Genomic DNA, 14,351 nt, shown 5'->3' with positions numbered 1-14,351 from the left:
CCGCCCTCGGGGAGCTCCACCTGCACTGCTCCGCCCCCAGTGTGTGCCCAAACCTTAAAGGAAACTCCAGAGTGGAAATCTATGTACAGAATAAGGCGGCAGGAAGGGGGTGTCCTCACTGACCTCTTGGAACATGTCCATCCCTGAGAAAGGGGGGGGGGCGGGGGGTGGCGGGCTCAACACCGCTGAATCTCACCTGCGTGGGTATGTCTCTTGTGCAATTGTGGATGGTGTTTTTTGGAATTTTTTTGGAATTTTTTTCATTGTTGTTTTTTTTGTTTTTTTTTTTTTTTACAAATTTGACACCTGAGGTGAAGAAAATTGGTTTTTTTGTTGTTGTTGTTGTCGTCGTCGACTTCATAAAGTTCTCTCTTTTTTTTTCCCTCTCTTATTACAAAATGAAAAGACACGGAATCACGAGAAGTGAGAGCATCTGCTCATGGCTGTGGTAAGGAGGCGGGGCCTCAGGGCGTGGCATGGCCTGGGTGGGGGCGTGGCTTGCCACGGGCCCCGCCCCGCGCGCAGGCGCGCTCAGGGCGAGCTGGCCGGGCTGATGGTGGGGCTGCTGGCGTCCGAGCGGCTGTAGTCGCTAAGCGAGCCGGTTCGCGAACCCCCACCGCGCCGCTGCAGCATCCCCGGGTGGAAGTTGGCGTGGCGGCGCGCGTGCTTGGTCAGGTGGTCGCTGCGCATGAAGCGCTTGTCGCAGATAGGGCAGCTGAACTTCTTTTCCCCCGTGTGTGTGCGGTAGTGCCGTGCCAGCTCGTCGGAGCGCGCGAACTTCTTGTTGCAGTCCTGCCAGCTGCATGCGAAGGGGCGCTCTCCTGCGGGTGAGAGGGCTTAGGGTCAGTCTCAGCGCACACCCTAGGCTGCCCCGCCCTCCCTGCGCCTCTTCCTTGGCGCCCCATCTCCGCCAACCTCCGTGTGGGCGCCAGCACCCTCCTGTCCCGTCCCATCTGCTTCCATCCGACCCCTCCCGGGAGTAAATGACAGGATCCCAGGTGCTGCGGCCCCCTCAAGTGCGTGCCATCCAGCAGCCTGTGTTGGGTCAGCTGTGCCTGAGCAGCGGGAAGCATAGGCTGGTCCCTGGGCTCTAAGAATGGGAGCTGGGATCGGGGAAGGCGAGCTCGCAAGCCTGCAAGTCTGGCCATATCACCCTGACCCCACAGATCACCCTCACCCCACAGAAGTCCTAACCCCAGAGCCTCAAATCCTGCAGGATCTGCAGACAGTTTGCCGACCCCAACACCCAGCCATTCAGACCCTCTGCAATCTCCTCATCTGTATTATGAACAGGTCAGGACAGACAATTTTCTGGGACTAAGAGTCTGTTTATGGGCTTCCCAGGAAGCGACTTAGCAGCAGCAGCAGCAGCAGGCGGTACAGTGGTAAAAAGAGTCTGCCTGCCAATCCAAGAGATGCAGGTTAGATCCCTGGGTCAGGAAGATCCCTTGAAGGAGGAAATGACAACCCACTCCAGTATTCTTGCCTGGAACATTCCATGGACAGAGGAGCCTGGTGGGCACAGTCCATGAAGTTGCAGAGTCGGACATGGCTGAGCACGCAGACACTGGCCAAGAGACTGACTGCAGCTCCAACTAGAGTCTGCTGCTGTTCCTCTCTGAGAAGTTCCAACCTGGCTAACAGTCAGCAGAGGAGACTGGGGGTGACACCCAAGAGAGGAAGGTGAGGACAGCTTAGAGCAAGAGGCAGGTCAGCCTTCACCGAGGCAAACTCTGAACCACACACAAAAAAGGCATTAGTTGCACGGGGAGAACCAGCAGGGAGTTCCTGCACCCTAGAGGGCAGCCTCTGGCACTGGGGGTGGCCACAGAGTACCCCTTCCTGCTGCATTTCTCCCCCTCCCTCCCAGACTCTGGCCCTCAAGCTGAGAGCTGGTCTTTGAAGCCTGTCCATCAGGGCCCAACAGAGGAAATTGACACTGCCCACCCCCAATGAGGCCATCAACCTTAAATACAAACAGACACCCAAAGGTGGCCAGGCAGCCAAGGAAAACCAGTGGCATTAAAGGGCAAGGCCAAGAGCAACAAAACCACTCACTCCAGAGGAAAAAGAGTGAAGCCAGGAAACAGAAGAGAATATTAACCTAAAAATTCTGACTAGCATTCTCAAGATATTTCAGACAAAATTTTATGCGTAAACAGGATACCATAAAAAGGAAGTTCAGAGTACAGAGAATAAGTGTTTAAAAATTGAGAGTATTGTTGCCCAAACAAAAATTCCATAGAAAAACTAGAAACATACTCAAGGAACTATCCCAGGAAAATAGAAAAAACAAACAGAAACAGCTCTAGAAAATATGGGAATGTTGCGGTGTTCTCTGTCTCCTAGCAGTGCTGAAGCTAAGAGCTCTGTATGGCTCTGTATGCTCTCCTTACTGACTTTGTTTTGGATAGAAGGGTGTGTGGGCAGGGGGGTTCATAATCAAGCAGGCAAGCAAACCACTTCCCATCTGATAGTTACAAACAGCAGGAGGTCACAGTTCAGAGTCACAGGGAATTGATCCTGTGGGTGCAACATCTAACAGAAGACACTGCTGAGTAAAAGAACAGAAAAGAATGGAGGAGAGGAAATTACCAAAGAAACAATGGAATAGAATCTGTCGGCTGATGCGAAGAGCCAGCTCACTGGAAAAGACCCTGATGCTGGGAAAGACTGAGGGCAGGAGGAAAACGGGGCAACAGAGGATGAGATGGTTGGATGGCATCATCAACTCAACGGACATGAGTTTGAGCAAATTCCGGGAGATGGTGAAGGACAGGGAAGCCTACTGTGCTCCAGTTCATGGGGTTGTAGAGTTGGACACTAATGAGCAACTGAACAACCACAGCAATGTTACGGTAAAAAAAGGAGACAGGAAACTAACATGGAAAGGGTTAGCATAGAGGTGGGCGGAGTAGTGAATAAAGGCTCCTGCCAAGAGTATCTGCAATGTTAGAACACTAGAAGAGACCACAGAACTCACTTGAGAGAAAGGGGAGAAGCAGGTCATCTGAGAGGGAAAGAGGCTGGGACAGACAGCAGCCGTCTTATAAGCCACACTAGATGACAGAGCAACAGATGCTCCCAAGAGTACCTCTCACACACTAGCAAAAATAAGAAGAAAAGGAGAAGCCAGGGAAGTGAGTGAACAATGAAGGGTCATCTTGGGACAGGAGTGAGGGAAGAGACCTGATGGGGCACTGGAGCTGTGGGCCAGGAATCACACAGGGAGGTTTACAAGAAAGGGAGTTCCACACACCAGCGAGTATAGTCAAGAGGCTGAATGCATATAGTCAGGATGCAGTGAAAGCACATAGTATTCTTTGCTTAAAAGAAAAAAGAGGCAATTAGAAACCGCAGGAAAAACAGAAGGCATACAAGAAAATTGTCTAAATTAGAAGTAAACTAAAATGCCAAATGAGGGGACTTCCCTGGTAGTCTAGTGGTTAAAACTCAGTGCTTCCACTACAGGGGACGCAGGTTCGATCCCTGGTCAGGGAACTAAAATCCCACATGACACATGGCAAAAACATTTTTAACTTAAAAAAAAAAAAAAAAAAAAAGTTCAAACTCCATTCTAGCAGAATGACACCACACAGTTGTTATAAAGTACTTGGAAAGGCCCAGCACAGGATATGGTGGTGTCCTTCACATGACCAGTGCTGAACCTCAAGGTGAGACTCGGCCCCTCTCTCCACTATGTACTGACTTAAGGCCTCAGACAAGTGCCTCACTGCCTGCCATGGGGGTAAAGAGTGGCCCCACCAAAGATATATCCAAGTCGTTACCCCTGGAAGATGGCAATGTGACCTTATTTGGGAAAAATGTCTTTCCAGATACGATAAGGTACAGATTATGGGATGAGATCACAAAGACTAGAAAAAAAGGAAAAGGACTCCAGAGAATGATGGGCCCATAAGCCAAGGGACTCGGTATCTGGGGTGGCCACCAGACACGGGGAGAGAACTGACACTGCCTACACCTTGATTTCAGACTGCTGCCCTCCACAGTGAAGAGAGCACACTTCTGTTGTGAGTGTTCAAGCCACCCAGCTTGTGGTAACTGGTTACAACAGCCACAGGAAATGAACACAGTGCCCCATCTTCATAGTGAGGTGGTGATTCTACAGGACTGCACTCAAGCAGCCCTTGGCACTGGGCCTGGTACATGCCCAGTGATGACTCCTGAGATGCTATTGTCACTTTTATCTTTTATTCTTATCAACTAGTCTTCTCAGATTTGGGCCTGCTTGGAGGAGCCAGGGGTGGGGGGCACAAAACCAACCCAAAGTCACACTCAACCTTGCTTTCTAATAAGCCCCTGTGTCCTCGTTGAGAGCTTGTCCTTTTCAGGGTCCTTCTGCTTGCAACTCTGGGAGGCTCCTTAGGTGGATATAATTAGAGAGGGTTGCATGATCCCAGGACAGCAGGGAGGGGCGACATTCAACAGGACAGAGTGCTGGTGCCTGGCAGCCTGGTGGCAGCAGGTGGGAGGGTCCAGCATCACCACTCAGCCAGCCAGCAGCCCTCAGCCTGCCCAGGCATCAGCAGCACGATGGAGTACAAACATAATGCCTGGCCCTGGGGATGTGGGTGTGATGCCCGCAGACAGAGCTTTCCCTGCTCCCTTCTCTATTCCTCTAGCAGCCTGTTCCCAGCGGACAATAAGCCGGTCCATAGACAGACGGATAAACCATTCAGAAGTTATGATTCATGCTGGCATCAAGCGGCACTGGGTCTGGCTCAGCTGGCCTCTGAGTGGTGACATTCAAGCAGCACCCAGGAGGTGGACCAGAAGCATGGGGCAAAGGCAGCATGGACGGGAGTCCTCCCCAACAGCGCTGCTCACCCTTTTAGGAAGGGTGAGAGGGAGCTTCCCTCCCAGGGAGGGAGCTTTTGTTCACCTGGGTTATGTCCATCGAGATTTATCACAGAAATTAAAACAAAATATTTAAACTCAAGCACACATTCCAGTAGCCGTCAGAGGGGTGATGTCACCATACATCACACAGCCTCTGGGATATTCCACTATATTCTTTTGAGAGAATAAAGAACAAATAATGTTACTGTTATGAAAATAGTTCTGACCTTACAGCTCCCCGGAAGGGTCTGCAGTACCTGCAGGTGTCTCTGGGCCTCACTTTGAAAACCTCTGGAGGGTGGGGCTCTGGAGACTGGCCCCAGGTGGCATGGTGGCTGAGCTGAGTGTGTGTGTGTGTGTGTGTGCGGGGTGTACCCAGAGTCGGGCGGGAGGCCAGCAGGCCCAGGTCGGGCAGGGGGTCCACCCATGCTCTAAGTAAAGCCGAGAAGAAACCAAGCTCAAGTTCTGCACCTGCCTCTTCCTAGGATGTAATCAGGACACAGGAGCGGTACCACAAGCTACCACCGGAGGGCGCTCGGCCCAGCGCAGAAAGGACTCAGACCCCAGACCCCTGAAGGGAGTCCAGGTCTCCTGCAGCCTCCCTGCCCACCACCCCCAACTTCAGAAGCCAGGAGGGAGGCAGGTGTGTGGGCCGAGGGGGCCATAGGACAGGATGAAGAGAGACTTTGTGAAGAGAGGCAGGGTGACAGCAAAGGGACTGGATGCTCGGGGAGGAGAGAGGTAAACTGGAGGAGGGTCAGGGTCACAGTGACGGGCCTTGGAGATCCACGGACTGGGGTAGGGGCCTGCCACGCTGGAGGGGTGGGTACCCGCCAGTGAATGCTAGGCCCCAAGGAGCCAGGACTGAGGGACAAGGGTAACCGTGGAGGTAGGTTGAGGATCTGCGGGTGCTGATCCTTGGGGATGTAGTGTGGGGACGAGGTGGGGGGCCGGGCCTGGCGGTGTGCAGTTGCGGGGAACGCAGTCCCGCAGGGAGTGGGTCGTGGGGGTGGGGTAGGGGCACGCAGGGCGGGGGTTACATAAATGTTCCCTGGCGCCCTGAGAGGCAGCCGAAAGCGGTTGCCTCATCTTATCAGGGAACAGGGCGTCCCACACTCTTGCCCAAGCCGCAGGCCTGGGCGGGGACAGCGTGTTCTTTCTGAGAAGCCACAAGAGGCCGGGCGGGAGCCCAGGGCTCTCCTCGCCCAACCCCCGCAACGGCGCCCCGCCCCGGGGCCCGTCTTGCGCAGGTGCAGCCGCGCTCACTAGTGCGCAGGCTCCGCTCGCTCCGACCGGTCCAGAGACCGTCTCCCGTTTGCCCTCCGTCAAGGGCGTGTGCGCCCCGTGACCTCACTCGGCTCATCCAGCCTCGGCCAAACTTGCCAGCCTCCACACGGTGAGGGAGGTGCTGGTTCCAAGAGCAACTGCGTCGTGGTTCTTTTCTGTGTGTGAGCCCCTGGTGGGCAGTCGAGGCAGTGGTGGTGCCAGGACCAGCGCCGCGCCTGCAGACCAGGGCCCCTTCTGGGCAGTGAGTGCTGGGCTCTACCGGCCTCAGCTTCGGGAAACCTGAGGAAGGGAGATGGGAGGAGAAGTCTGACCCGGGGCCCCGGGACAGAGAAGCAGGTGGTCCAGGGGTGCCCAGATCCACAAGAGCACACCTCGGTGAGCACACCACGGCATCTGTGCGGGTATGTGGAGGATGATGGGGGAGGGGCAAGGCTGGTCCAGTCAGAGGGGAGGCACGGACAGAGGCCTCCATAGAGAAACAGCTGCTCCCAGGCTCCAGTTACTGGCTGCCAGCAAGCGGCCTGCCATTCATCAATAGATCGCTCCAATCTGTGGTCTCCGGCATGTGTCCGCTTCCAGTTCCTAACCTCAAAACGGCCACGTTCTTCACTCCTGGGAGGCCTGCTTTCCCTCCCACTCCGGGCATCTCGGCAGATGGCTGACCACCGGGGCCGATCAATTGCCAGCCTCCGAAGAAAGCCAGACCGGCAGCCTCAGGGTCAATAGAAAGGCCTGTTCTCTGAGGGGGAAGCTGACTTCTATTTTCTTTAGGAGACCATTCGGCTCCTCTGCTGGTGACTTACAAACCCTGTGTCCTGGGGAGTCCAGGCTGGAAGCTCTTACCCACCACTGTACAGGTGAGGGAGGTGAGGCCCAGGAGAGAGAACTGCCACCAGGTGGGATCCCCCTTGCCCTGGGACTCAGCGGGCAGAAGCAGTGATTTCTGCCTGGAAGCCAACCCTGCAGAGGTCAGCGCCTGCCCCTCTCCCGCACCTGCATTCCTGCTCATTTGTCTTGGCTGCATCTCACAGTAACTGTGAAGGTTTAGTGTGAGAACACATGTGTGTTCTGAGGAGATAGGCGGTTATCACAGGCAGAGCTCCTGGGAGCGTCCCTGGCTAGACAACCAGCCAGTGCTCATTTCTGCCAAAACTGCCTGGCCCTGCCTGGGGTGCTGCTCTCCTTCAGCAATGCTCTGGTGCATGCATGTGTCTCATCACACGCTCCTGTGCACTCTTGCACATGCCAGGGCTGGCAGGACATGAAGGGAGGTGGTACCTGGCTGGAGACTGCTACATACAGCCTGGGGGCTCGAGTTAAACAAGCAAATCTGCCTTCTGCAGACCCGTGTGTCTCCACGTTTGTACAGTGGGTGCAGGTGTATTTTAAAAAAATATGTATTTGGCTGTGTTGGGTCTTAGCTGCAGCTTGAAGGCTTGGCATGTGGGATCTTAGTTCCCTGACCAGGAATCGAACCTGTGTCCCCTGCATTGGACAGTGGATTCTTAACCACTAGACTCCCAAGGAACTTCCAATGCAGGTGTATTTTTAAAGTAGGCATTCTGGGTTGTTGCTTTGCCTTGCTTTGTTTTGGAATAGGATAACATGGTCCTAAAATTCATGTAGAAAAATAAATAGAAATAGCAAAAAAAAAAAAACTCTGAAAAATAATATTGAAGTGGGGGCAATGACCACCAGATCTACCATGCCGTTCGTTGCACAGGCTGCTGACTGGCAGTACAGCACAGCAGAAATGCCTGGACCAGATTCTAGGACCATGGAAATTATGGAGCAGAAAATGACATCTAAGGCAGGGTTCAAGGGATAGGGTCCAAAAACATCTTACTCAGGACAACTAAGTAACAATTGCCTCTTAAGGGTCAAAGATTTAAATGGGAAAAGTAAAACCACAGATGTTTTAGGGGAAAACATGAGAGAACATTCCTTTTATATGCTAGAAATTCTTTTCTATGAATCAAAATTTAGATGCCATAAATGAAAAGACTGATAAATTTGACTACAAAAGTATAAAATACATCTCCATAAACAAAGTCACAAGGAAAGGCAAAAAATAAGTAACAAACTGAGAAAAATGTATCTGCAGCTCTTGTTACAAAGGACTAATTTCCAATACTGGAAGAGATGACAGAAATTAAAAGGGAAAAAAAAATAACACGCAATAGAAAAATGGGCGAGGGCACTAACTGACAGTTCATAAACAGGAGGTACAATGACTCTTGAACATCCAAAAAGATGCTCAATACTGCCCATCAGGAGACAGATACAAGCAAAACCCCACAGACACTCCCCTTCTTACCTATCAAGGTGCTGAGATGGTGTGAGCTGGCACACCCACTCTTTATTGATAGAAGTACATACTGCCACCAGCTCTGCAGAGGACAGCCTGGCAATGACTACTCAAATGACAGACCTGTGTATCCTTTGAACTCACAATGCAACTTGGGGGAGCTATCCTGCAGACTACACCCGCACACCTACAAAATGGGATGTGAGCTTGCTCTCGCAGTGTGGCGAACGCCTCAAAACAACTCCTGCTCTTCTAGGCTTTGTTGCATACACTTAACAGACCCTCACGCCACAGACGCCTATGAAGAAGGAGCTGAACGGGTTCTTTCTGAACTGAGATGGAAAGATCTCTGGGGGATGGCACTGAGTGAGAAAAGCGAGCTCCCAAGCAGGACACTCAGTCTGGAGGCCAAGTTTCACGTGCGTGCAGGTCTGCCTGGATCTCAGATGATCTGGGTGGGCACCTGAGGACGCAGGACTAGCAGTCTGTGGGTGCAGAGAGCTGGGCGCCTGGAGGGCAAGGACTCAGAAAACTTTCCTTGGAAAGGGACTTAAATGCCCTGGATTTTGAAACATATAGTGTCTTTACCTAAAATTAAAAACAGAAATCCGTAGCAAACTCGGAAATGGCAGCCACAAATTCTGCCTTTCTACAAGTTCCTAGGGCAGGACTGGGACTCCACCCAGACTCCACAGCCCTGCTCACACTGCAGACAACTGGAGGGAGGACTCTCTCTGATAAACAGTGTGACAGACCTGGTATGGCTTAAAAGACAGCAGAGATGCATTCCAACAGCAGCAGACCCGGGGTTGTAATCATGCCTGGAGGCCCCCCAGGTTCCCGCCATAAAAGTCGCTCTGTCCACTCTCCCACAACTGACCATTTAGCACCAGCCTGGGTGGATGGGGCAGACACTGGTTGCCACCCATCCTCCTCTTGCAACCCAGGAGAGTTCATCCTACTGCCAGGATGAAAACGCCAAGTTCAAGGCAGGAGAATGGGAGTCCTTTGCCAGGGCCAGGAAAGAGGGAGGGACTGGGTGTCCTGTGCAGGCTCCTGGGAAAGGTTTTCCTCCTGGACCAAAAAAGAAAGGATGAGGGCAGGGTGTGTGCAGCATGGGGGAGCAGGAATGACATGGAAAAGCCTCTGAGGTGGGGGAGACCTTGGGGTGACAATAGTCACCAGTAGCTGCACAGAAGTCCTCGGAGACTACCACGGGGACCAGACTGCTTCTTGATACAGATAAGCCCTCGGCCAACCTGGGGCCCCACACTACCCCCGCCCCAAAAAAGCCAGCTCTGCATGGTTAGCAGGGCCACCAGGGCCCCAGGGAGAGGGCCTGGCCCAGGGGGTGGGGCACACCACCCCCTGCTCTCAGGCAGAAGCTATGCAAGCACTCTGGCCCTACTTCCTCTTCCTGTGTCCCCTCCCCCAGCCCTCAGGTTCCTCCCCCTGTGCCTCCTGGGTGGGCCTCGCAGGCAGGGAACCAGTCCCTAAGGTGCATGGGCGTGGGTGCGCCATTCAGGACTGCACCCACCCCAAGAGGCAGGTGGGGGGTCAGGATGAACCATCTGTAAGATGGGGCCTGAGGTCAAATGTCAGAATGGCCTCACCCGGCTCACAGGAGGGGATAGCATGTCAGGACTGCCTCCCTCCCCACCATGGACCACGCTCGGCTATGGCCAGCCGCCCATGCTGACCTTGGCCACTAACATCCGGGGTGACAGCAGGAGAGGAACCCTGGAAGCCACCGCCCATCATCCAGACAGCCTGGGGAGCCACACCTGCCCCAGTGTGACCACCTTTCCCACAGAGCCACAAGGCCCCCCTTCGATTCCTCAGGGTAGGGCCAGCAGACCCCCAACCCCGGGCAAGGGCATCCCTGTAGGCAGCCACCATGTGGAAGGAGCCAGGCAGCTCTCTTCCCTGAGGGGCTGGCCTGTCTGTCTGCAAGGCCTGAGCACCCAGAGGCTGCACCCTCAAAACCTGAGCCTGGGCTATGCCTCCAGGCCTGGTGCCTACAGCCAGGCTATTCCAGGGACAAGAAGTAGGCCGTTTCCCTTAGAGAAAAAAAGTCACGAGGCTCGAACAAAACAGAGCCAAACGGTAGACTTTGCAGAGCTGACATCATAAAACAAGTAAATCAGAATAAAAACAAGTAAGGCATTTTACTATCATCTGAAAATGCTTTTGGTTTTTGAGCGAGCAGATGCAAAAAAAAAAAAAAAAAAAAAAATCCTGTCACTGACCTACTTCTGCTACAACAGTTGGGAGACTCAGGGGACCTACTCGAGATGCTCAGGAAGGAGCCCAGGTCACCAGACTCGCCAGTGTCTGGCCAGCCTCGGTCACATGGGGTAGTTACACCCGATTCTGTTTGCTGGAGCAGACGCCATAGCAGGAATTCAGGGGCATTGCCCTGCTGCAAGCCTGGGTGCTAGTCAGCACATCAGGCTGCACACACGGAGGGGGAGGCCACCCATCGCCCGCTCCCCCGACTCTCCTGGCCTTCTCCCTCCCTGAAGATATACATGCTGTCTGGGGAGAAGTGCCCTCCTGGGAGCCTTCCAGGTCCGGGGACAAAGGCTGGCCCTTCTCCGCACACCCTGCCTGGCCCTCTGCCTTTCTCTGGCCCAGCCTGGAGCAGGTTTCCAAGGGACCTGGGCCAGGAAGGAGAGCAGAAGCCACTCTGCAGCCCCCACTCATGGCAGTGTCCCCAGAAGCTTGGGCTGGGGTGCCCCCATCCTCTATGGCTTGGTAAGGGACTGATGCTGAGGATGGCCAGTGAAAGCTGCCCCAAGGTGGCACTCCTTGGAGTCACCTCCCAAGGTCACCACAGCCAGGATTCATGTGTTAGGTGGGGCAGGTGGGTGTGAAGCCAGCCCAGCTCTCTCTCTGATGCTCTCACAAACCAGACAGGGGTCCACTTCACAATTCTGTCCCCACCAGCTAACCAGGAACACAGACCTCTGAGTAGTCAGCCCCACTGTCCCGTGCGTGGGGGAGATGTACGTGCCCCAGAGCTGTCACTGCGTGGAGGACCCACAGCTATCTGGGATGACCTCATCCTGCCATCACTATGGTTTTCAGCTGCACTGCTTTCTACAGTCAGAACGCAACACAATGGTGATGAACACACACATTTACACTTATCTACACGTGTGTGTGCGCTCAGCCGCCCAGTCATGTCTGACTCTTTGCCACTCTATGGACTGTAGCCAGCCAGGCTCCTCTGTCCATGAAATTCTCCAGGCTAGAATACTGGAGTGAGTTGCCATTTCCTCCTCCAGGGGATCTTCTGACCCAGGGATCCAACCCAGGTCTTCTGCATTTCCTGTACTGCAGGCAGATTCTTAACCCACTGAACCATGGGAGATCAACAAACTTAACAGGTATTTCAGACTTGGGCCTATATCCGTGGAAGCCAGCACCCAGGCCTCTGCTGAGGGAGCTCACCGACACGCATGGGTGCACATGCCTGTGAAGGTCAGAAGGACTACACACCAGGCATTTCAGAAAGGTCTTTTTCCTGCTTTTGCTAAGGGTTACAAAACACATTTGAAAATTTCTGTACCCAAGGTCCCCTTTCTAACAGCGAGAATAAAATACCAATGGTTTCTGCCAGCAGGCGGCCAGCAGCCACCCAGACAAGGGCTTGAGTCCATCTCTGTGTGTCACACACACACACTCGACTCACATCCCCGTACGTTTCCTGAAGGGGCAGGTGGGGTGAGGTGTGTCACCTCCCCCGCTCCCTCAATGCTTCCAGACCCCAGACTGCTCTACACAGGGGATCTCCTCCAGGGGACTTAATGCCATGAGCAGCTCATGTGAGCTGAACCCCAAGAATAGATGATTCCATCTCTTTCCTCTCTGTTCTGGTGGTCATGTCACTAACTGCCTCCAAAGGGAACCCACTAGTGTCTTCCCTGAGCTGAGGGGAGCAGCTCCGTCAAGGCCCAGCCCTCTCCCTGCCGTCTCAGAAGGAGAATCCTCCTGCCTTAGGAGCAGTGTGCCGTCAACAGCCTGTCTGGGAGTCTGTGATTGGTGGCACCCCGACCCGGACAGCCCAGGATTCACATTTCAGTCAGTTTCATTGGAGATCTTCTCAAACACCCCAGAAAAGTGAGGACACGCGTTTAGGATCCACAAGTAAAGACCCAGCTTTACTCACTTGATAAAAATATTCTTCATGTAAGGCTAATCAAAAGTAAAGTGGGACTGGGGCCTCCCTGGTAGTCCAGTGGTTAAGAGTCTGCCTGCCAATACAGGGGACACGTGTTCAATCCCGGGTCCAGGAAGATCCCACATGCTGTGGCGCAACTAAGCCCGTGAGTCACTACTACTGAGCCCGTGTGCCTAGAGCCTGTGCTCCACAACAAAAGAAGCCTCCGCTTGCCGCAACTAGAGAAAACCCACTTGCAGCAATGAAGACCCAGTGCACACCCTGAAAGTAAATAAAAAGTAAGTACAGGGAACTCATATCCAAAATATACAAAGAATTTTAAAATCTCAACAATAAGCGAACACTTGATTGCATAATAATACCGATGAGAGACCCAAACTCAACTATCAAAGACGCACAAATGGCAAATGCTATGTGAAAAGTGCTCAGTATCATTTGTCATCAAGGAAACCAAAGTAAAACAAGAGGGTGGCACCCTACACAAGTGTGTGTGTGTGTTCAGTTGTGTCCTACTCTTTGTAACTCCCATGGACTGTAGCCCTCCAGGCTCCTCTGTCCATGGCAATTCTCCAGGCAAGAATACTGGAGTAGGTTGCCATGCCCTTCTCCAGGGGATCTTCCCACATCTCTTATGTCTCCTGCATTGGCAGGTAGGTTCTTTACCACTAGCCTCACCTGGGAAGCCCATACACAAATGAGAGCAGCTAAAATCCAAAAAAACTGACCCTGGTGGTGGAGCAGCTGAAACTTGTTTGCTGCTAGTGACAATGCAACATGGGATGGTCATTTTACAAGATGGCTGGGAAGTTTCTTAAGAAGTTAAACACAGACTCACTAGACAAAGCAGCAGTCCCACTCCTAGGCATTCATCAAGGGACTTCACCATCAGCCAACACTGGCAGTCAGCACTTTCTGTGGGTGAGGGGTTTAACATGAGCTGCGTCCTCACAGTGGAGCACAATTCAGTCACAAAACAGAAGGAACTACTGGTTAGGTGGATGCATCTGAAATGCATCTTGCTACGAAGAAGAAGCTAGACCCCTAAGTCTATACATTGTATGATTACTCATATGACATTCCGCCAAAGGCAAAACTGTAAGGACAGAAAATGCACCAGAGGTTGGAGGGCTGTGGTCGACCACAGAGCGGAATTTTTAGGGTGATGGAACTCTTCTGCCTGGTACTGGGAGGGTGGCTACAGACTCTCTGCTTTGCCAAAACCTATAGACTGGACTTCAACAAGAATGTACTGTAATGTTTGTAAATGTTTAGCCTGGAGAGAAGGCTGGAGATCCCAGGATGGGGGCTGGCTGGGACAATAGACACCAGCCATATTACAAACACATGACATGGTGTCTGGGTGGGTGGGGAGACAGGGACAAGGAAGGAGCCCGCACTTCAACAGAGCTCCAGCCTCTTAGAGGAGAATCCAGGGCAGACCATCCCAAAATGCTTCACATGTGCTCCAGGGCTGAACAAACAGGTAGATGCAAGGCAAGGGGAGGGAGCCTGGGTCTTGCTTTCAGAGAGGCAACAGCCTCTGGACCAGGGGAGGCAGTGAGTCCTTCCTTGGGGGTAGGGGAGGGACGCCGCCAAATCTGAGATGGTGTGAACTCATGCTCAGTCCTGTGTTCACACAGAGAGCTAAGTGAGTGAAGACTGTGGGCAAGGACACATCCTGGCTCTGTCCACCAGGACAAAAGCAAAAAG

The 14,351-nt window shown here is 53.1% G+C and overlaps 1 protein-coding gene across 1 annotated transcript in view; it reads right to left on the bottom strand.

Annotated features, from left to right (window-relative positions):
• Nucleotides 1-278: 278 nt before the first annotated feature.
• Nucleotides 279-14,351, bottom strand: part of KLF13 (KLF transcription factor 13) — a 37,568-nt gene continuing 23,495 nt past the window's right edge. The window contains exon 2 of the mRNA NM_001083533.2: nucleotides 279-821. Coding sequence (NP_001077002.1) covers nucleotides 532-821 — 290 coding nt within the window. The 3' untranslated portion in view covers nucleotides 279-531. The remainder of the gene's footprint in view (nucleotides 822-14,351) is intronic.

This window comes from Bos taurus, chromosome 21, assembly GCF_002263795.3.
Source record: "Bos taurus isolate L1 Dominette 01449 registration number 42190680 breed Hereford chromosome 21, ARS-UCD2.0, whole genome shotgun sequence".
Taxonomy (NCBI): Eukaryota; Metazoa; Chordata; class Mammalia; order Artiodactyla; family Bovidae; genus Bos; species Bos taurus.
This window is presented reverse-complemented; position numbering and strand designations above follow the sequence as displayed.